At 48.1% G+C, this 23,671-nt stretch overlaps 1 protein-coding gene across 2 annotated transcripts; it reads right to left on the bottom strand.

The window, feature by feature from the left end:
- Positions 1–84: 84 nt before the first annotated feature.
- Positions 85–18,095, bottom strand: GRAP2 (GRB2 related adaptor protein 2; the record flags this gene model as incomplete). 2 transcript variants are annotated; one of them, XM_079714803.1, is made up of 7 exons in its annotated part: positions 85–264; positions 878–1,000; positions 2,199–2,387; positions 4,236–4,404; positions 8,110–8,229; positions 11,243–11,334; positions 18,009–18,095. In XM_079714803.1, the coding sequence occupies 7 exons, from the start codon at positions 18,084–18,086 to the stop codon at positions 85–87; spliced, it is 951 nt and encodes a 316-aa protein (XP_079570929.1). The 2 variants fall into 2 exon arrangements, with proteins under 2 accessions (XP_079570929.1, XP_079570928.1); XM_079714802.1 differs by lacking the exons at positions 4,236–4,404; positions 11,243–11,334; positions 18,009–18,095.
- Positions 18,096–23,671: the final 5,576 nt, after the last annotated feature.

Raw genomic sequence — 23,671 nt, 5'->3', positions numbered from 1 at the left:
GTATGTGTAGTTCCAGATTTTCTTCCTTGTTCCATCACTTGCAGGCAGCTTCAGACAAAAGCTTCCGACCCCTCCAGAAGGGCCTCACCGGATCATGGGTGCCACGTAGTTGGCAGGGAAGAGGCCCAGCTTGTTGTGCAGGCGGCCAGTCCACCAGGATGGGTTGGAGCTGTCCAGGACCTCAACCACCTCTCCGCAGTGGAATCCCAGCTCATCATCTTCAAGAGCCTCAAAGTCGTACAGCGCCCGGGCCCACCGCACTCGCTGCTGGGGGAAAACACAGAGAGGTCCTGCTGAGCTGGGGCCAGCCGAGCTGCCTTCTGAGCCACGGGCACACGGAAGAGGATCTGCGGGCCCTGGTACCAAGACAAAGCTCTCTGTAAACTGCCTGCCCTGAAGGCTGACGGATGGCTCTCCAGAGACATTTCAAACCCCACTGCAACTGAAAGCAGACCCGGATGCACAGCTCTGAGCAACCGAGATGTTATCCTCCAAGGCTCCAAGAGGATCCTTGAGAACTACTCTCTCTACATGAATAGGTGGTCTTTTTATTTTCTTCAAGTGACAAACAGAACGCAGTGTGCCCAGACTAACAGCCCTCGATGCCAGCGCAACAGATCTCCCTCTGCCTCCCTCTGCTAGAATTGCAGTCAGGGAATATGAGGATCGGGCAAGGCCCGAAGCCAAACTGAGCACAGCAGGCTGGATGGTGCCAGCTGGGATCAGCTCTACGGGAAACTCCTGCCCCACCGTCACTCGCTGGGTTCCTACCACCTCTGAGCGCAGTTTGACACACAGTCTCTCGTGGAGGACCAACCATTTCTCTACTTGGCCCCTTGGCCTCCTCCACCGAGCCCAGAGAGGGAAGTTCACATACCCCGGCTGTTTGGAGTTGCACGGGGTCTGTGTGTCTCCGGTGCATGAGGGCAGCATTCATTTCGCTGCTGTTGCCCATGCCACAGTGCCCGTCATTTATGTCCAGGCTGCCTCCACGGCGTTCCTAGAAACAGATGTGACAGAACAGCCGTCACCACATCGCCAGAAGCATCCCTCACAGGCTCCCCCAGCACCTTACTCTGATGACATGGACACAGCCAGTGCTCCAAGAATACTTACTGCTGAGGACAACAGATAATGGAGAGAGGGGAAAGGATGACAAGCAGACCTTAGATTGTGAAGATGATGCCAGATTTCATTCATTCAACCAAGGAATATTTATCTGGCACCTACCATGTGTCTAGTACTGTCTTAAGCATGAGGATATGTAGCTGGAAAGAGAAGGCCCCTATCTTCGTGAAACATCAGTTTAGAGGGGGAACCATATACTTTTAAGTGATGAGTGAGCATAGAGAAGAGTGTTTAAGTTGGCCTGGGTGATCAGGGAGCAGATGATGCTTGAACTCCAGCTTAAAGAGGAGTAGAACTGACTAAGAAAGGGCATTTCAGGCAGAGGGGACAGCATATAAAAAGCCTCAAAAGCATGAGAGAAAACGCAGTGAAAAATTCTGGTAACTAAAGTTAGTGCAGCGTTGCCGGAATGTATGTTCACGTGGCACGGTAGCAGGGGATGGGGCTGGGGAGACAGGTAGGGGCAGCTCACAAAGGACTTTGTACGCCCTGCTTCGGAATTCAGGGATGATGTTATCTGGCTGTATTGTCACTCTGGGCAAGCCACGTAAAATCCTGTCTGGGACAAGGTGGGGGATAAATAAATAAATAAGCAAGGATCCATTTCTGGTGTTAATCTGTTTTTCTTGTAGATCTTGACAGCCAGATGGGTTAAAGGGCATGAAAAGATTTGGAATTGTGCTGATAGGAAAATGAAACAATTGTTCACTGAGTCCTCAGGGTAAGAGAGTGTGTGTGTGTGTGTGTGTTTTCAAGCAGGGAGCCATTTAATTCACAGAGACTTCTTCGCCAAGGGCAGTTTCCATAGTTCTGCCATCTGGGGGCCCAGGATCTTCTGTATGGGCCCAGTGAGAGCTGACGGGGCCTGGCCTGGACTGGGACGTTCCTCCCCAGCTGACAGTCCTGGACCCAAAACAGGTCCCCAGCATTTATTTGCCTTGGTTGTTTCCAGTACTGTGGGGAGTCTTCATACACTAAGTGGCAGTGGGGACAAGGTGACTGAAGCCTGGGGGTGGGGGGCAGGTCCTCCTCCCTATCTCACTGTGCCCCACTTCATTCTTTCCAGATACCTGATGAAAATGCTGCTGCTGCAGGTACCGCTGCTGTGGTAGCAGTGGTGCGGGGGGATACTGCGAGGGAGGGGGCGGGGGGTGATCCGACAGCTTCCGGTTCATCGAAGGCCGGATTTCTTCTCCCACGGTCCCACTCAGGGGTAGGCCTCCCTGGGACCTCCGGTCCAGGCTGTTGCCCCGCTGACCCTGGGAGAGAACAGAGATGATGCGGATCTATCCTCCTCACGCATCTCCTGGTCCTACCCCACTCTTCTGGCAGCTGTTCCCAGACTTAGCTCATGACAGCTCCAAGAAACAGCTGATGGGGTGAGGGCAGCTTAAGGAGAATCGATGGTTCAGACCATTACATTTTCAAAGCGACCACTGCATTATCAGATTCTCCCAGTTTGGGGAGTTTGAGTCTCTGGTTCACAGACTTTCCACGTGGCACCCAACTAGCCCCTTCCTAGTGGGCTTGTTTTTCTCTGTGTAATCAAGCTTAAATGTTCCATTTTACCAACACAGTGCCACCCCCCCCCCTTATCGCATGTTGCCACACTGCTGGACATCCTACCCTCCAGATAAGCTCTGCTATTGACTTTGCATGATTTTGAACTGTCATTTATAGCCTGGTGATAGAGACCGAAACAGCAATGCTCCTGCAGCACCATGGAAACCAGGCCTGCTGCTGGGCACGTTGGGAAGAAACAAGATCTTTCTCCTGAAAGCTATCACAACCTCGTGACTCAGAGACACTTTCTTGTTATTTTTATCTAACAAACAATTACACAGGGCCCTCGGCTTAGTATATGCCAGGCACTGGTCTAAGCACTTTGCAAAATGAACTCATTAAATCCAGTTTAATGCATTTTTATATTTCCTCTTTCACCTCTGTGTGCACATCCTAATAAATGAATACCTCTGTCCATTTCCTGGTTAAAAGAATTTACAAGGTGGGGGTTTAACCTTTGCTTATCTTTCTGAACTCCTGTGTGCATTTGGGAACACTCTTTCCTCCTTTGATTGTAACTTCTCAGGCTTAAAATCAACCCATTACTTGCAAGGGATGGTTTTCTTTACTTCCCTGAAGCACATGTTGCTTTGAAAGTCTCAATGTCTTTTCAAATAACCTGTCCCTGGGATTTCAACTCTTCTAGTCAATGCTTGTTCCTGTAATACCCATCTCCTATAACCACGTTATTTCCTTTGAAACATATTGTATAGATTGTGTGTGTGTGAATTTACTTATGGAGGCTAGTTAACATTTCCTTAGTGCCGACTATGGACCAGACCCTGTGGCAAGGGCTGTAATGATGTCTCATTTATCCTCACAACAGCCCAATGAGGGAGGCATTATAGTCTCTCCATTCTGTGGATGAGAAAAACCGATACTCAGAAAGTTTTCTTCTCTTGCAATGAAATCAGGTTTTAACGAAAGCCAGGTCTGTCGGATGCATTTTCTTTAAAACTATACTTCATATCCCAAACTGTTCCAAGAGCAAGAATCCCACCTCCAGTTTCCTCCTCCAATGCCCCCTGCTTCTACCCTCCCCCACCGCCAAATTCGGTCACAAAGCTCTACCTGCTGCGTTAGTCCTGGACTCTAGGCTCTAATATCCCCGTGTATAGTGCCCCCCATCCCCCCGCCCCCCTTCATCCTTGGGCGGCTCCTGAGCTAGGCTGAAAACTGTGACATAGTAACATCTGTGAATAACAAAATAAGAGCATCCATAATAAGAGCCCATGTGTACTGAGTGCTTGTGGCGTGATTAGGAATGATGCAAGGAATGGGGATACATTATCTTCTCTAACCTTCACACCATCCTATGAGGTAGCTGTCACTATTATCTCAATTTTAATGGATGAGGTAACTGAGGATTAGAGAACTTTCCAAAGTCACATAGCTAGGAAGTGTTAAGCTAGGATTTAAACTGAGATCTCTGCATTTCAGAATATGCAGGGACCTGCCCGTCAGATGCATGGTCTTGGTGGTTCGTGTAGGACCCGAGCTGCCCAGAATCTCTGGACTGGGGCCAGTGGGGACCTGCAGCATACCTGTTCCTCCCGGGTCCTCTCCCTCAGAAAGATCTGCTTCTGTTTGGAGATGGAGGTCGTCCTGTAGTAGTCCACCAGCTTGTTGAGGGATGGAAACTTCTCTGTCCACAGGAAGTAATTACCCTTGTTGTCTTTCATGACTTTGAAATGCTGAACGTCACCCTCATGCCTAGGGATCAAGGCAAATCCAAATTGTCTGTTACATGGTGACCATGTCCTTGCCTCCAGGGCTGACTGAATCTAGGGATGCTGGAGTTCTGTTTGGACAGGAAGCAGAGGTATGGGTGGCTGGCCCATTCCTGGGCAGGTGGGCTGGCCCAGGCAAACTCCAGGGGGAGATTTGTGGAAGGGACGGCTCTGGACACAGGCTGAGCTAGAGGGGATTTTTTTTTTTTTTTTAACATAAGGAGAAGGTAATCTTTCTTCTGACGCTGGAACTGGCCTTTTATAATAAAAAAAATCTTCCCAGTGCTTTAAAGACTACAAGGTCAAGGACTTTTTTTTACAATGTTTATTTGAAACATGGCAACACCTGAGAACTTACCAGGCTAAGGACTCTGCCAAGACTCAGAGGAGAGGAGTTTTTCAAGCCCTTGTTACCTGTCTGTTAACAGAAAATAGTTTGAACCAGCTCCTTTAAGCCCATAAACTACCCTGAGAGATCTGCCATGCTTTGTTCTCTACATAATGGGTATCTCTTGGTCTTGTTTTGCATAAATAAGGTTGCAAAGTATTTTGAGCTTTTGGGAAAAAATGTGCTGAGCCTCAAAGAGGTGGAGGGGCCTTGTCAAGGTCACTGTGAGTGAGTGACAGAGCTGAGACAAGGACCCGGGGTCTCTGATTCCAGTCTAATGAGCTGGGCCTGTCACACCATGCACATGTGCTAACTTCTTTTGTTTATTATTATTATTTTTTTTTCATGCTAACTTCTTTTAGCTCAGCACCTTTGACAACAGCTGGACTCACAAGTGATGGAGCATGTTTGTACCAGGGATGGAGAAATTGGATTTTATTCATTGGAAAGAGGGGACTGGGCCTTTACTAATAGCTCCAGCCTTTTTCCATCACCGAGTCATTCTTGTTGGAATGTCAAGTTTTTTTTGTCAAATGGATACACATTTATGTCTAAAAATAAACTGGCGTTAATGATACCAGTTGCCTGACGGCAGAAGAAAGGTCACAAACTTAAAGCATGTTGAAGAGTAAAGATACCTCGTTCTTAGGGATGGATTTCGTGGTCCGTGTTCAGAGGGGACAGGAATTCTTTTTTTTAAAATTTACTTATTTGGGCTTCCCTGGTGGCGCAGTGGTTGAGAGTCTGCCTGCTGATGCAGGGGACACGGGTTCGTGCCCCAGTCCGGGAAGATCCCACATGCCGCGGAGCAGCTGGACCCGTGAGCCATGGCCGCTGAGCCTGAGTGTCCGGAGCCTGTGCTTCGCCACGGAAGAGGCCACAACAGTGAGAGGCCCGCATACCGCAAAAAAAAAAAAAAATTATTTACTTATTTTATTTATTTATTTATTTATTTTTGGCTGCTTTGGGTTTTGGTTGCTGAGTGCAGGCTTTCTCTAGTTGCAGCGAGTGGGGGCTACTCTTCGTTGCGGTGTGTGGGCTTCTCATTGCTGTGGCTTCTCTTGTTGCAGAGCACGGGTTCTAAGCGTGCAGGCTTCAGTAGTTGTGGCACACGGGCTCAGTAGCTGTGGCTCACGGGCTCTAGAGCACAGGCTCAGTAGTTGTGGCGCACGGGCTTATTTGCTCCGCGGCATGTGGGATCTTCCTGGACCAGGGCTCGAACCTGTGTCCCCTGCAGTGGCAGGCAGATTCTTAAGCACTGTGCCAGGAGACGGGAATTCTGATCTTCCTTCTCATCTTTTGTGTGGGTCTCTGCTCATAGCCAGGTGAACCCATGCAGTGACCTCTGCTTAACCACCTTGGGGGTCGTAGCCAATGCTTTGGCAATCATTGCTTGCTCTTCCCCTTTTGGCTGTGGTCACTCACATATGCTTTGTTCAGTGCAGCACCACATGGCTCAACTCACAGCCATCACTCCCCACATCGGGGTGAGGAGGAGGAAATATTCTTGTGATACAATTATTCATCCACCACCTCTTAGTCAAAGAACTCAGAATGAGAAACATTAACCCTTTCACTCCCATGTGCTGAGAGGATGGATGTCAGGGCTGTAGTGGGTCATCTGGGTGCTGGAGAGAGAGTGGCTGGACCACTGTCTCGAGTTCTGAGAGGGGCAGGGAAAGGGTGTAATTCAGGGCTCCAGACTCTAAAGTCTAGTATTTCAGACCCCTAACAAACGCTAAGTGATAGAACTACAATTAGCTCTTAATTATCTGTGCCCATGACAGAAAGCAGATGTATAAATAAATAAAAATGATTCTGCTTTGGAATATATTATACTACATTTCTGCAGAAGACGTAATACTGATTACAGTAATAATCACCATCACGAGAAGCTGCATGGCCTCAACAGCAGGGGAAGACTGTGGCAGATGTCAAGGCTGATCGTTGTTTGTAGAATTCAATTTAATCAAGGAACTAGAAACCCTAATTGCTCACTGAAAAAGCCAGACTCAGCAACATCATGCAAACCAAAGGCACCGAGAAACACCTTTCAGTCGAACAATTTGCTTGGTCTTGCCTCGAATTGTGGCCCTTAAGAAATAGGTTTGACTTGCAAGATTTATTAATAGAGCAAAATCTCATTAATTAAGACCTAACAAGTTTAGAATTTGTGATACATCAATATTAGCCTGAGCTAAAATTTACCATCACCCAAGATGTGAAAAAGGAAGCTTTAGTTAAGGGAAATGAAGAGTTTAAGCCAGCCTGCAAGGGCAAAGCTTAGGAGACCAAGCTATTCTTGAGCACGTTGGGGGCACGAATGCATGCAAATGGTTGACCCATTATTTTTAAGTCCTTCCTACTTATTCCTTACAGGACACTTTCTTTCTAAATAGTAAAGTGGCCTCCGTTTATTACCCGAGATTGGATTTATGAACTTAAAGCTGCACGCCTTTCAGATTATATTGCAGAATCCAGACAGCACTTCCCATCAGGTAACTTGACAGTGAGGTTTCACTGTACAGGTTGCCGCGCCAACTCCTGTACTGCCATCACCATAATTCTTGCACTTTCACATGTGGTCACCAAGTCCGATGTGTGACTTGAGATCCCCAACACGCTGACCACATGCCGTGTGTTCAGACTTGGGGCTTCTGCTTGTGGGGCTGTGTCGTGTTAAACTGAGTCACTTCCTCCCGGGAGTGCTGCACGTTAACGAGACCTTGCTGTCACAGTCCCCCCACCCAAGGACTCCTGGGTTCTGCTCTGTTCCTGTCAGTTTTGCTGCATTACGGGGCACGGAGGTAGCCTTTCGTTTTGTGCAGCCACTTACAACTACAGATGTGTCCTATGGCGGTGACTTGGGGTTTGATTTTTCTCTACCCTTCTTCAAATAAGCATCAGTAGTAAAAGAAAAGGTTAAGATCTCAACCCCAAGGCAGATGTGGACAGTTGGGAGTTCTCTTTTCCTTCTCCATTCCCACGCCTTCCACAGATACTCATCCAGCACCTACTGGGTACAGGGTGCTGTAAAAGGCACAGAGACGAAGTTGATAAAAATCCTCTTTCCAGAAGCACCTGGGCTGGAGGGGGAGGCAGATGAACGCACATGTAATTTGGGCCACAAACTAAGGAGTTGTGTATGTGTGTTATGGAAAGAAAAGGCACAGCATCACAGTTGATAAGATGCCTGGGCCCCTTGGCCGCCATGCTCCTGGGGAATAGGTCATGTTCAAGAGGTCACCTTGCTGATTTAGTGCTTTAGTAGGTCAGGGAGGAGTCAGGAACAGCCGGTACCTGACGGATATGGAGAAGTCCCCCGGGGAGCTCTGGCTGGCCCGGATGATGAAGCAACCAACCTCCTTGCCCATCAGCAAGCTCTCTGCCTGGTGTCGTGAGAGGCCTTCGTGAAACCATCTATCAGGCGAGATAAAAGCAGAGGATCTTGGTGAGATGCCAGAGTGATGGTAGGGGTGAGGGTAGGGAGGGAAGGAAGTAGGGGAGAGATGACCCAAAGGGAGAGAGGCTGGGGACTGCTCAGCAGAGAGCAGACAGAGACCAAAGAGGGGCCAGGTGCTTTTGAAACTAAACAAACACTCCAGCAGTTTGCAGGCGAGGCAAGTGGTGTTCCCCTTGAGGCACTTCCTGTCCCGTCCCCCCAGGAGAAGTCTCTCTCCTGCTTGGAAATCCTGAATCATGGAAATGTGCCACTGCACCAAACGGGACAGCGTGGGAGTGACTCACCGCGGGGAGTGGCTGCCGGTCGGCAGCTGTGAGAGGGATGTCTCCAGAAAAGAACTGCAGGGACAGGGACCCCTTGGGGCACTGAGGGCAATGGGCAGGGCATTGGGTGCCGGCTCCGGGCTGAGACCTTGGTGGCCGGGAAAGAGAGTCACAGCCCAGGGCCCCTGGGTGGCGTGGGGCGGGAGCGGCTGTGCTCCGTGCCTGGCAGAGGCTGCAAGGCACCCAGGGAGGCCCGCACGCACACTTGGAAATAAGCGAGGCTGGCAGCAGCCAGAGAGAGGCGTCTACACAGCCAGCTCCTGGGCCCTCCCCAAAAACCAACCTGGACAATAATCTTTACCCTGGAAAAGAAGAAACCAAGGAGAAACTGCTCTTTCAGGCTGGCAGCCTTTGGAAGCATTGCTGCAGGGGGTACAGCGTATATGAAAAAGGCCAAACACTTGCACAGGGGCAAGTCAAACAGTGGCTACAGCCACGGGGCAGGAGGCCAGAAACCTCTCTCAACCATAGAGAAGCGGAACAAGTGTTTGCAATCCCTCAGCGGCCAAAGGTGGGGCGGTGTCCTTTTGCTCCAAGGTGGCTGCTCTAATTGCCACCCCTGGAAAGCCAGTGTGTGTGTCCCTTTAAGATGAAGGTCCAACAGACCACAGCTTTGGATTCCTCTGTGAGCAGTTCCTCATGATCTTTGGAATGTAGGAACTGAACAGACAGGGGTGGTGGAAGAATGTCCTTCCTCCAGACCTGGGACTGCAGGGGAAGGTTGCTTGGGCTCTGAGGGGCCGGAAGCAGAGGGTTTCTGCCAGTCATCTGCCTGGAGATCTTGCCAGAGTGTTTGCCATCCAAACCTACAGTGCTGATGAGTGGCCACCACAGGAAATGTAATGGGGAGGGGAAGAGAATGGGACTCCCTCCACAGCAGCCATCCTCAGAGGAGATATCTCGGAAGAGGCGGCAAACAGTGAGGGGACTGTTTAGAAAATACACACTTGTCCTCCATCTGGAATTTGATAAGTGACTTCCCTCAAGACTTGCAAAAATGTCCACACACTGCATATGAAACGAGTGCCAGGTTTTCCTATTACACATCGTTCCAAAAGCTATTCATTCATAGCTATCAGCTTTTATTAAACATCTACTGTGTGCTGAGCCTCCTTCTGGGGATAGAGCAGATACAGTGGTGAGCAGCAGAGACAGGGACCCTCGTGGAACTTCTTATATTCTAGTGCGGTGGGGAGAGACACACCATAAACAACAAAGTAATTAGAATATTAAGTGTGTCAGCTGATGTAAGTGCTGTGGAGGAAATGAAAACAGAGGAGAGATGGGGAGGGGGAGTCATTTAAAATATGGTGATGGGGGTGTCTCACTGGGAGGGCGACAGTCTAACTGTAAAGGAGACGGAAGAGGCGAGGAAAAACCGGCAAAGGAGCCGGGGAAGGAGCAGCCAGGGAGGCGGGAAGAGAACCAGGAAGAAGGATGTTCTGGAAGCCAAAGGAAGAAAGTGTTTCCACGGGAGGGAGAGATTCCCCACGTCGAATAGTGCTGACGTGATGGCCTACGATCGGCCACTGGGACCAGCAGTTCACGGTGACCTTGAAGTTGTGTGGGTTCCAGGGAGAATGGCAGGAGAGGACCTTAGGATGGCAAATATAACGATTCTTTTGAAGAAGTGGAGTCGTAGCTGGAAGGGGGTTTGGGATCAAGGGTTTTGCTGTTTGGTTTCGCTTTTTGGGTTCTGGTAAGATGGGAGAAACTGCAGCATCTTTGTTTGCTGCCAGGAATGATCCGGCAGAGAGGGAGGCAAGTTGATGCATGAGAGAGGGGAGAACTTCTGCTCGAAGTGCAGATGGTTCTTTCAAACAGCTGCAGGAAAGGCAGTGTCTGCGCAGTTGCAGGATGTGGGTGGATGCAACGGGTCAGGTCGGGTGGGGTTGAGGGGCTTTTCTGGGGGCCTCCGCTGTCCTGGAAGCCAGGCCATCCACTGAGAGCGTGGTGGAAGAGGGGCTGCAGGTGTGCCGTGCTCACCTAGAAGATGACAGGGCAGCCTCAGGGGCCCCCTGGCTGAGGTCAGTGGTCATTCTATTGGTTCACTGGTCACTGCTGGTTCCTTACCAGAGTCACCAATACCTAACAAACCTTTGCTCTTCGGCTAGACCCTGACCCTCACACAACGTTAGATTTCTATCTCACTCCTGTGGTCAATTCTTGAGACGCACGAGACCCAATCTCAATTTTTCATTTCTTCTTTATGGAGGGAATTTCCCTGACCTCTCTCACTGGTGCGAACATGGTTTCAGGAAGGCCGAGAGCTTTGTCTTCCTGATTGGGATGGAGGGTGGGTTGGGAGATAAAAGAGAAGAGCCCTGCAGGAGCAGCTGTTGAGGTGGAGTGGCCGAGAGTGCACCCCGTGACCCCCCAGAATTCTTGGAAACCCCATGGTTGCAATTATACATGCTGTTAGTTTATAAACTTAAAATAGGTGATTCTTGCCCATGGTATAAAATTCAAACGAGAATGCTGTGCAATGCAAATCTCCCTCCCACCCCTGGCCTTCAGCTGCGTGGTTCCCTGTCCAGAGGCAACCATTTTTGACAGCGTCTGGGCTGTGCCGGGATAATTTTAGTGGCTGCTGCAGTAAAGGGGAGTGTGTAGTGCAGGCCCATCTCAGCAGGCTGGAAATACTTACTCAGGAAACTTGATGTCTATAAAATTCTTGGGCACATATCCTTCTTGGCTCCTAAGTTCCGCCTTGAACCACTCCTCTTGGTTACTTAAGATCTACAGGGAGGAGAAGGAAGGACAAAGACGCTGTGGGGAGAACTCCAAGAAGCGGGAGAAAGGGGTTGCAGGGCAAAGAAAGCGCATCGGGATTTAGAGGAAAATAAGCCGAAGAAGCCACACAGCCGCTTGAGTGGGGAGTGGCTGGCTTATCTTTGGAGTTTGGCTTCCCTTGACCCCAAGCTATTTCTGTCCACGTGGGCCACCCACTCATATGACCCCACCCTGGTGTGACCTCCCAGACTCAGGGATCAGGGGCTTCCCTGAACCCCTTTTCTCCTTCTGTTTGGGAGATTCGTGTCCCAGATCTTAGCACTTTAAGCTCCTTATCTAGGCAGGTAGTTTCTCCTTCTCTGCCAGGTAACAAGGAACCTTTTACAATTTAATTTGCTCTTCCTTTTTTACACCAGCAGATTAAAACGTAAACATCAGGTGGGGGCTAGCTTTGAAAACAGTAACTCTTGGTTTTCGCACTCCATGTTTTCACAAAGAGTTTGGACATAACTCAAGATACCTGGAATGCCTTTTCTAAACTTTCTTTTAGACCCAGATCATAGGCAAAACCAGAAGTTCTGTCTCATTACTGTAGGGTCTTACCTCAACCACAACCCCAAATGTCATCACCTGCCCTGATTACTCATATGACCCTCCAGACGTGGCTCTATGTGGCTTCTGGTTATTTCAGAAAATCTTTTACCATCAAAAGACAAATATTTGCGCCCCCCCCCACTGAGACTGTTTCTAAAATATGCAGCACAGACTCAACAATAATTCAAAATGAAGATGGCAGAACAAAAAGATGGGAAGAAACTTGGCGATGTCATGGAGCCGCTGAATTAGCTACCCAGGAGCCCTCCTACTTCTGGACTTTGCAGGAGAAATTATAAATCTTCTGTTGTCGCTTAAGCCAATTTTAGTTTCTGTTTCTTGTAGCTGAAAATGTCATGCAATAATAAAGAGGAAAGCAGAAGATGGCTAGGAAAGGTTGCCCGGAGGAGAGGCCATCTGGGTTGCCCAGGCAATGAAAGGAGCTACCCAGGCGAAGTCTGATGGTAAAAGAACTACTTCCGGGGAGTGAGGAAGGAAGGTGCATTCTGGGGACAAAACACCTCAGTCAAGGGGCAGTTTAGATTGTGACTCCAGGAGTAGAGAGAGGGGAAACCAGGGGCACAGGGCCTTGTAGCCCACGTTGAAAAGCCTGGATTTTTATCTTGAAACGTGTGGGGAGCCATGAAAGGATTTTCAGCAGGGAAGTAGCACAGTGAGAATCAGAGTTAAGAACGGCATGCTGTATGTATCAGAGCGTGAAGATGGATTGGGAGGTAAAGTCAGGGGAGGAAGTGTAGGAAGGCGCGTGTAGCCATCTAGGCAAGAGACGAAGGGGATCTGGCCTGAGAACAGGTGAGGACAGATTTCAGAGGAATCAGGAAGCACAAACGGGCAGAACTTGCTGACTCTTCGCAGAGCCTAGGGAGAAGGGGGATCCTGGGATGGCTCCGGATTTCTGGCTTGGGAGACTGAGGGTGGCGATGCCTTTACTAAAATAGAAAATACAGGAGGAGGAGCAGGTCTGAGGGAAAACTCACAGACTTCAGGTCGCCTGTAGGGGAATCAAGTTGCCCCGGGACGCTCTGAGAAGGAAGGCATAGCGAGTGTTGGAGATATGTGTGGGGCTCAGCGGAGAAGTAGGGGCTGGAGCTAGATTTCGGAGTCGAGTCATCCAAAAGTGGGTGGACTTGAAGCCTCTGGTTTCTCCCTCCCAGAGATGGGAAGAGAGCTGAAGAGAGCTAAGTAATTGAGAAGCAGGGTTGACCTATTTCTAATATCATTCCTGAGTTTGGGATGAGAAGGCCTGGGGTCCAGCTTGGTCCTGTCACTAGCTGTCTGACCTCAGGCGAGTCAACTACCATCTGCAAAATGGGGGCAATAAAAACTGGCCGGCACCTCACGGAGCTGATGCAAGGATCAAATGCGCCCTGGTACCTGGACGTCCTTCAGAGAGTACAGGCTGTGTTTTTAAATATAGTTCTGTAAAATGTGCTATCCTTATGAGGGAGAACTCCAGCTCTGAAGGACACGGAAGGGTTTATAAGTTCTTTAAAGTGTTATATGTGTATGTTTTGAATGTAATCATGTGTTCTGAAGAAATAAAAGTGTGTCCCATGTTTGAGTTCTAGAATTGCTGAGAAAAGAAAACTATAGTTTCTGACATCAAATGTGACTGTCAGTATCACTAAGGGCGTGTGGGTACGTGTGTGGTGAGGGGCCTGTGGGGAAGGTGGGAAATCTAGGTCAAAGGAAGAGCCAGGGAGCTCAGCAGCAGGGCCTGGCTGCACATAAGGAACATGGGGGCATTTCACTTTGTGCCATCTCCCCCAAGTGTAAAGGCTTTGGAATTCCTTTCTCCCGTCACATGGGAAGGCGATGTGTGGCTTGGGTAGCAGCTGTCAAATACCAGGGTGAGCAGGGATGAGGTAAAAGAGGCCGTTTGGAAATTGATCCTGCACGGTAAGAACCACACTTCGCACTGAGCTCTCTGACCCCAAACCGGCTGTAATTTTAGTAATCGTGGCTCATACCCATCGACCCCCTCTAGCAACCGAAGATTGTCCCATGATGCCAACCATTTTCCCCACCACCTGGTGCCCAGTCGGCCTGAGATTGTGTTCCCAGAGAGGCGCATTTATAGGCTTTCTGTGGTTGTAGAAGGCAAGGTTTTAAAAAGATCTCATTTTCTGCAAAGAAGAGTCTTTGGGGGGAGGTGTTTTCCTCCTGCCGTTGTTGGCTCAGGGCCCATACTTCCTCTTCCTCTCATCTCTCCATCTCCTCCGTCCCCCTATCTCTTTTCCCCATCGTGCAGAGCTGGGCAAGTTCAGCCTAAACGCACGAGGTTTTACCCTTAGCTTTGCTGTGACTTAATTCTTACAGCGTTGCCTACCGGAATCATTTTCTGGGTTACATGGCCTGAGAATAAGTTAGACGTGGGAAGAAGACAAAATGTACGGTTGGGTGAATTTTAAAATTGGATGAAATTATAGCTCTTAGAGGCATAGCAGAAATCTGAAGTGCTGAAGAAGTCAATTACGTAGGTCTAACTCTGGGGGCTTTTCGGTTGCTGTTTTAGTAGGAAGAAACGGGGTTGTGTTAGACGTATTACAGAAGCAGATGAGATGGCCTGGGCCGAGAGACATTTTTTAATAATGACCGGCAGATTCGAGTGGGAAACGTAAGTTGCGAGTTGTGTGCAGCTGCCGGTCCAGCGGGGCTGACGTGAACACGAAACATCCAACCCCTGACTTTTGGAATGTGTCTCTCACAGGAGAAACGGGATCGAGTCATTTGGCCAGAGTTCTGTGTCCAGCATCTTGTTCACCATTCTGGGATCAGCATCTAGTGAGCACCTGCTGTTTGTACCTAGGTGCCGGGAATACAGAGATGAACAAGCTGGGGCCTGCGCCCCGGGGAACTCAAAGTCTGCAGGGGGCGGTTGATGGTGAGCGATACATTTTGTGTACCTTCTAATGAAAATGTCTGTTTAGTCTTTTTAGCACTACAGGCCAAACATGAAAGAACATTCCATGAGTGAATTGCCGGGGCAGTTAAGAGCTAGCCTTGAAAACAATTTCCCAAAAAAAAAAGAAAGAAAAGAAAACAATTTCCAGGATCCTGGGGCTTGTTACCCATCTCTGGAGGAGAGGGTTGTACGTGGAGTTGTACGTGGACACCTACAGGCAGGCCCACTGACCACTATGATACAGACCTTCTGTGAGGCTCAGCCGACAAGCCCCCTCCCCTTTCCTCTTTACCCCTGTGGCTGCAATGGATAGAATTTGAAAAGAAGGAGGGGTCTGGCTTTCTGATGGAATTCTAAATGAGTGTGCAGAAACGCAGTGAACAATTCAAGACGTATGTACCGAGCCCCTATCTGGGGCCGTGACTTGTGTTAGATGCTGGGAATATACAAAGATGAACCTGGCAAAGCTCTGCACTCACTCCAGCAGAGGGATCACCCATTCGTTCATTCATTGAATATTCATCATCTTTCTGTTGTTCTGGACACTGAGGCAGGCCCGGCCCCAACCTGCGCAGAGCTCTGGGGAGTGAAACAGCCACCATGTGCGTGGACAATCAGGATGGCACGGGGTAAGGGCAGCAGCAGAGGTGGGTACTCAGGGTGCAGAGAGCCGAAGCTCGGCCTGCTTGTAAATAACTGTCCTGTGAGGCTAGGGTGTGAGTGCTTTGAACAGTGTGTGTGAAATGCTGTGGAGGAGCTGAAGAGGAGTATTTAATCTGCCGGGGTGGTCAGGAGCAGGGAGGGTTAGTGAGGGTTCCCCGGTAGAGGTGGTCAAATATGTGTGTGTGGGAGAAGGGCATTCAGAATATGGGGAGAGCCTGAAAAAGGAGAGTTTGTAGATTGCAGCGTGACCTGGGGCATTTCATACGCAAAGATGTGTGTGTGTGTGGCATGTGTGTATGTATGTAGGTATATGTGTATGTATGTGTACACGTTCTTGCACGCGAGCATGATGAGGTTGGGCAGTAGGCTGGGGCCAGATGGCTTAGATTTCCATCAACTGGTCATGGGGAACCACTGAACACTTCTGAGTAAGGAAGTAATATGATCTGATTTATCTTCTGGAAAGATCCTTCTGGGACTGGTATGTAGAATGAAGGAGGAAGAGATGGGAGGCGATGAGGTCAGTCAAGGGAACATAGCAATAGTCTGAACAGTCAGAGGCAGCAGGAATTGGGTGATATTGACAATACTGTGATCATTTATTGAGCATCCAATTTGGGCCGGGACCATTACCCCTAATCCTTTCTATAACCCTGCAAGATAGGCATGGCCTCCATTTATAGATGAAGACACTGAAGCTCAGAGGGGGCAACTGACTGACCCAAGGCCACACAGCTAGTGGGCTGGGACTCAGACTCAGACTCAGACTCAGATTTATCTGGCTCCAAAGTCCATGCTCCTTTTTATTGCACCCGACTCCTCTCCAGTGAAGAAGGGATTGCTTGGGAGATATGATAAAAGAAAAATATTCAGAGCAGAGAACAGTGTTTAGGTGTGGGACAGAGCTTCATTCAGGTACAGGAGAGGGGCAGTTAGCAGTGTCTAATCCTACAGGCGTTTACAATGAGGAGATCACCAGTGGACTTTAAGGGAGTGTTGGGGGTAAAAGACAGATTCCAGAGGGTTCCAGTGGTGTGAACAGGAAGTGAGGTAGTGGAGGCACCCAGCATAGAGAACTTTTCCCAGTGCTGGCAGTGAGGCGATGAAAGAAATTAGGAGCTGAACAGAGAAGTGGAGTTGAGGAAAGTTTTTTTTTTTTTTTTTCCTTTTTCCTTTTCTGGGGGCTAGGGAAAATTTAAGCCAGATAGTAGGTTCTGTTTGAAATGGGAGATGAGGGATGGGACTTGTCCCCAGCTCCCCAGGGAGGTTCTCTTTTGGGTGAAAACACTGGAGAATGGTAGATAATCACATGATCACAATACCCCACAAGGAAGGGAGGGACTGCTCACCTCGTCGCAGACCCCTCTGTGACCTTGGTAAGATCCCAAGGAAGTGAAGGTCACTTTTTCCTGGGTCAGCAGCCCAAGCAATATTTTGACCTTGAGAAGTTCCAACATTGAAGGCGTACTCTTGGCAGCCACATTACCAGATCTTGCAAGATGAGAGCAGTCAGGGGGATAAACATTGGGGGATTAAAATTCCAAACCACGTCATTCCACCTGGTTTGTGCTCCACAGACACTTTCCGAGTCACCCTCTCATGTATGATAGGGTTATTTCCATAGCAAGCATTTATCTTCGTGGAGAGACAGTGGTGGTCTCAGTGCCACTGGGCAGTCTCAGGAGGCCCATATGGGTTGCTGAGGACCGGGGATCAGGGTATGCGAGGTGCTCTGAGGCCAGGCAGGGGGGCATAGGTGCCAGAGATTCCCCAGTGGCCTCCTGAAGGCCGCCTATGCTATTTTGCACAAAACAGGGGCTAAGATGCAGAGTCCGTAAGCATGGTGCATGAAATGTGGGAGAAGTCCAAGGCCTCTTCAGTTCAGCAAGTGGCCACTACAACTCAAGTGCGGGCAGAAGAAAAGTTGTAAGGAACCCCTGAGTGGTGGGTGTGCATAGCCTTTGTTGACCCGCATCTCCTCCAGCTGACTTTCCAGGGTCCCATCCACACCTTCCTCCTGTAAGTTCCAGCCGTGCTGAAACTTGCAATGCTGACCTAATTCTGCCTGGGCTTGCCCATCTCTGAGCTTTAGCCAAAAGCCCAACTCACCTTCATTGTGTTCTTTGACAACGGATGTTGCCACCCGTTCCTACAACCCCATCTTTCAAGGTGGGATCACTTGTCCCCTCACCTGTGCTCCTGAGCACTCAGATAAGACCATTTGTGACAGCCCTTTGGATGGATTTGTTTCCCCCTCCAGACCACGAGCATCTCAGGACAAGGATGGTGGCTTATGCCAATTGGATTTCCATCACCCGGCCTGGTAGCTGGTGCACAGGTGCTCAGAAGGAACCCTTTTGAATGAGGCAAACTTCACATTTTGAAAGGAACTGTGTGTATTTCTTGAGAAACAAAGGATGGATTGTTAGATTAACTCAGTGGCTAAACCGGAGTAACCTAAACTCTCCCTGGCTCTCCTGGGTCCCGCATCACTTACCTTCAGAACATCTCCAGCGTGAAAGCTCAGTTCATCCTCTCCTGAGGCCATGAAATCAAACTTGGCAATGGCTTCCATGTTGTGACGTGAAGCTGGAAGGGAAATAATGTGGTCATTGTGCCTTTCTGCCAGGAGGAGGGCAGTCTTAGCAGTTGGTGGAGACGGTCCAAGGTCTCCAGGCCAGAGAGGAAGGTGTAGGCACACAGTGAGGGCTTTTGTTTTCAGAAAGAGCTGCACGAGCTGCTAGGATCCACTTCCTGGCATCATTCTCTGAATCCCCAGATGCCAGGAGCAGGAAATGAAGGCCAGCAACCACCTTTCCCCTTCTCCTTTCATCCGCATTTGCTGTCCTGGCCTGTAAGCATTTCTGGGGCATCTCTGTTTCCGGTTGATAAGGACAGAAGACTTGCTATCATCTCTAACTTGAGGCCTGGGGGACTGGAAAGACTGTTCTGTAAACACTGTCCCGAGGCCGTCCCTCGACAGCTATATTTAGCCAGGCGGTGTTAATTAGACAGATGCCATTTTCTCTTTTACGTCTGAATCATTTAAGAGAATTAGACAGCATTGATCAGTGGGGAACTTAGCGGCCTTCTACATGGTTTGAGAGTGGAAAGCATTCTGGTTTTAGAATTGGGAGACTCAATTAGTCAGATTCCTTATTTTATTATTATTGTGTAAGCCAAGTACATTTTGGAAATTTGCATTTTAATACCTCTGAATTGAGTTAAAACATTGGCTCCTCCTAGTAATACATGAGACCTGTGTAAAGATAAATAAGTCAGCCCACAAATGAAATATGGTTGGGGGCTTCCCTGGTGGCACAGTGGTTGAGAGTCTGCCTGCCGATGCAGGGGACGCGGGTTCGTGCACTGGTCTGGGAAGATCCCCACATGCCGCGGAGCGGCTGGGCCTGTGAGCCATGGCCGCTGAGCCTGCGCGTCCGGAGCCTGTGCTCCGCAACGGGAGAGGCCACAGCAGTGAGAGGCCCGTGTACCGCAAAAAAAAAAAAAAAAAAAAAAAAAAAAAAAAAAAAATATATATATAGTTGGGTTTTTTTAGGAGGCAGTGGGGTTGTAATAGAAAGATAGCAGAGTCCTGGTTGTGTCTGTGAACAGCTGTGTGATCTGTGCGAGTACTAAACCTCTTGGAGACTCAGTTTCCTCATTCGTAAAATGGGAATCATAATGTTCAACGAATAAGGATGTAAGATGAAGTTAAAGAATAGATGCAAAATGTTATACAAGATAAAGTTGAGTAGCATAACATTTATATTTTAGAATAACGTTATGGAATGAATTTAGCCTCAGCAAAGGCAGCCTAGCCAAAAGCTACAAAAATTTTCTTCTGATTTCTCCCACCTCCTCTAAACTTTTCTCATTGAAATTTGAGGCTTGGGCTTCCCTGGTGGCGCAGTGGTTGAGAATCTGCCTGCCAATGCAGGGGACACGGGTTCAAGCCCTGGTCTGTGAAGATCCCACGTGCCGCGGAGCAACTAGGCCCGTGAGCCACAATTACTGAGCCTGCGTGTCTGGAGCTTGTGCTCCGCAACAAGAGAGGCTGCGATAGTGAGAGGCCCGCGCACCGCAATGAAGAGTGGCCCCCGCTCGCCGCAACTAGAGAAAGGCCTCGCACAGAAATGAAGACCCAACGCAGCCAAAAATAAATAAATAAATTAATTAATTAATTTAAAAAAAAAGAAATTTGAGGCTTATTCTCTATGACGCTCAAGTTCTTTGGTTCTCTGCTAACTGTCAAGGACACTGACTTGAGAGCTATTGTTTGGCATTTACGTTTTGCAAAATTTGCTTAAGTCTGAAACCCTGTAGGTTAGAAACCCTCAAACCTAACTGACTTTCAGTGACCAGGAAACTGGAACCACCATTATCCTCTCAGTGGGAATTTCTGCCCAAGTGACGAGATTTAGGTAAATAAGGAAGGTGGCTGCCCGTGGGAAGGGACGGCACCCGGAGATCAGGGGATTAAAGCAGACTGCAACCCTGGTGATAGCAAGGGGCGCCTTTCTCCGATTCTCCACATTTGCTTGGTCTTCCAAACACAATTTATAGTGGTGAGTATTACCAATCCCAAAGATAGATATTAAGCAAAAAATATTTCAGGATCCAAAGGAAAATGTCATAGCTCACTGTCTGAGCTTTATCCCCAGCCAAAACTTATTTCCAAACCCAAAATATATATACTTTATGCGCACTTTCTTCAAGATCTGTCCGTCTAAAGCAAATTAAAATTTTTGTGACCTAGGATGACCCACTCAACAGGAAGAAGTATTCTGTCCTCCTGAGTGAAAGCTAAATGCCTTCGCTGATTTGATTCACCCCATTACTTTAACATGCAAAGCCTTCCCTAATTAAGGCCTTGCCTCTGGTGTGCAGGAAGATGGGCTTCTGTGGGTCACCCACATGGTATCAGCAGCAGACACTGGTCACATCAAGAGATCAAGTGTCAGGTGAATAGTCCTAAAAACTGAGATCCCATTTCTATGCAAATTTACCTTAATAAGCAGGATGGAGACAAGGGGAGGGCAAATGCTAAACATATTAGAAAGTCACATACATTAGAGATGAAAAAAATATCCAACGCATGCTCTAGATATGACCTTGAGCTTGGGGAGATCTTTCTTACATTACATGTAACTCAGATCAGGCCTGGGTTCTTGGTCCAGGCTGGCTGTAAGTCATTCAGTGAGAAGGCTGAGGCAGAAGTAAAATTGCTTCTGAATGGTGGCACTTTTCTCTGCCTTCCCCCAGGGGGCAGGTGGTGTGGCAAAGCCAACAACAGAGGCACATCACAGAGCTCCCCAGCTTGTAATATTAATCCTGGCTCAGAAAACCCAATTAAACAGGCCCACTCTTCATGAAATCACTTTGAAAAAATCTGTTTGCGTCCCATTTCCGTTTGTGAAATGAAATCTGTTCAGATGCAGTTTGGTGGGAGGGAGATGCTCAGGGTGGAGTGGGGGATGCTCTGTTTTCATTCAAATCACCAGGCTCTGCAAGTTCTTCCCTTGAATTTACCATTCTCTGCTTCCCTAATAGCGGAGAATGGTAAATGTGCCAGCCCCAGGGGTTGGTCTTCTGTTTGATCATAAAAATGCGTGGAAAGTTACATCCTATTCCTTTATCTCCATTAGTTTTAATTTTGAAAAGTTAAAAATTACCACCAGGGAAAAAAGAAAACGGAACTAACATAGTTTATTCAGTATTTATCCATTTTGTTTGGTAATCTGTACCTACCACCGCTGCATACTGCAACTGGAAAAAGAAAACAAGTAAATGATGGAGATAAAACATGGTAGCAACAATTCCAAGAGAGAAAAGAGTGGGGAGAGAGAGAGAGAAAGGGCAGCAGTCTCAAGAACTCAAGAATGCGGTGGAGCCTTCTTGCTGCTGTTTGCAGTTACAGTGCGCTCAGGGGAAGATGAAGACAGACACCTCTTCAGAGCGCCTCACAGATGGGTTAAATGCGTTTTCCCTTCCAGTGATCAGCTTTAGAAATGGCTGCAATGCTACCTGCCATAGAGCGTGAATGAGAAGTGACAGCATCCAGGTGCCAGGCCCCTGCCAGCAGCCTACCCCCTCATCCCAGCCTCAGTGATGGTGCCATTTGTTCAGGAACCCCGCCTCTGAACCGTGCAGGGCTCCCGCCTCTTGATGCTGGCTCTGCTTCTCACCAGCCCTCTGCATCTCTCTCACCCTCCTGCTTTACAAATTGCACGGAATACCCATCAGCAACCCTGAGACACAGATCACTGCTGGACAGCACCACACAGGACATCCTCAGCACGATTTTCTCTGCCCTGGCCTTTCCATTTAAGCTTCTTGTACCACCAAAAAACCTGAAAAATAGTCAGGCTATATACCAGGAATGCTTATCTACTTCTAAAATATAAGTCACCATGGAGGATGAAAACAAAAGCTAGGAGACAGCTCTTTAAAAGAGCCTCCATTTGAAAGCCAGAGTCAGGGGATATGTTCAGAAGAAATGCATAGTTAGCATCAAAATGGTACCAGGCAAGCAACTTCTTGAACGATTTCAGTTCCTCCTAATTTGGCTATGAATAGTGAAGGTTTCCGTTTTACTTGTCTTTGGAAAAGAGCGATTGCATAACAGCACGGAGCTGTTCCGAAGATTCCGGCTCAGGACCCAGGGAAAGAAGGAGCCAGGTCCTAAACTGAATCGCGACCACACTTCCTGTTTTGCTGGGGAGAGCCCTAAGTTGAATATTATATGACTTGCCCCAGTTTCTGTTGTCAGGTGGTTAAGATTATGTCTCGAAAAAAGAAGAGAAACATTGCTCTTGATAAGTATTTCTTATAGTCTATTTATCAGAACATGAGCAACATAATTTGTATTGATTTATGGATTGATAGAAGTGAGGAGTTTACATTTTAGAACTTTGGCTGCACTGACCAAGAGGAGCTGAGCTGAAAATGTAAAATTATACCAGCTCTCTAGGTTCACATAATGCGCATGCTTGGAATCCACACCCTTTCATCTGCCCGGCAAAGCCCCTCTTGGAGACCGTGGGAAGGAAGTGCCTCCTCCTCCTCTGAATTGACAAGGTCAGCTCAGTGACTTTTCAGAAGTGGGAAAGCTCACAGTGCCAGGAAAAAATGCTGACATCTTGGAGAGTTATTATGAAGAGAGTATTTGCAAATGGAATCATATTAGCATGCATTATGGAGGCTCATTCTACAAAGGAACCCCGTGGTGAATCCCTTTACAAAATGGAAAGGAAAATTTGTTATGCAAATAGCTATCTTTTAATTGATCTGTTTGAAAGGCTGGGTTTTCGTGCACTGAGTCTTAAAACGGAGCGCACCTGTGTATCCCGTCTACCACCTCACACCGTGGGTTAAATATTAGTTCCCCCTTTTCTTAACCCCCAAATGCTTTCTAAAAACCTCTTCTACTGATATATAACATCACACCTCGGACTATAGAGTAGGAGTCCTCAAACCTTTTCTGTAAAGGGCCAGAGAGAAAGGGTTTTCGGCTCCGCGAGCTGTACAGTCTCTGCCATGACCACGCATCCGTGCCGTTTTCCAGAAGCCAGCCTGAGAGAACGGTAAACGAACAGGCGGAGCTGGGTTCTGATACAATTTTATTTATGCTCACTGAAACTTGAATTTCATATAATTTTTACATGCCACAAGATATTATTATTCTGATTTTTCCCCACCATTCAAAAAAAGTAATAACCATCTTAGTTTGTGGCCCAAAATATGTGATGAGTCAAATTTGACCTACTGGCCGTAGTTTACGGACTCCTGGTATAGACGTTTTTATCAATATCCTATCTATCTCCCCTGATAGTCTGTAAACTTCTTGGGGTCTTAGGAGTAGCTGGACCTGGATTTGAACCTCAGAGGTGTCATTTACTTCCCAAGTATCAAAGTTTCTTCATCCCTAACCCGGAAGTAGCCACCCTTACTTCACGGGGGTCCTGTGTGTAAATGTGTAGAAAGACCCTGGGGCACAGTAGCCATCCAATAAATGGTAGTAACAGTTGTTATTTCTTCTTAGATGCCCTACAATACCTCACCAGTGCTTAGGCACCTAGCAAATGCTTGTTGAGTGACTGGAAACATGATAAATGGCCTGCTGTCAGAGTTATAACTGTAATTGATTTCCTCAGGGAA

The sequence above is a fragment of the Hyperoodon ampullatus genome (assembly GCF_949752795.1).
Source record: "Hyperoodon ampullatus genome assembly, chromosome: 11".
Classification (NCBI taxonomy): Eukaryota; Metazoa; Chordata; class Mammalia; order Artiodactyla; family Ziphiidae; genus Hyperoodon; species Hyperoodon ampullatus.
This window is presented reverse-complemented; position numbering and strand designations above follow the sequence as displayed.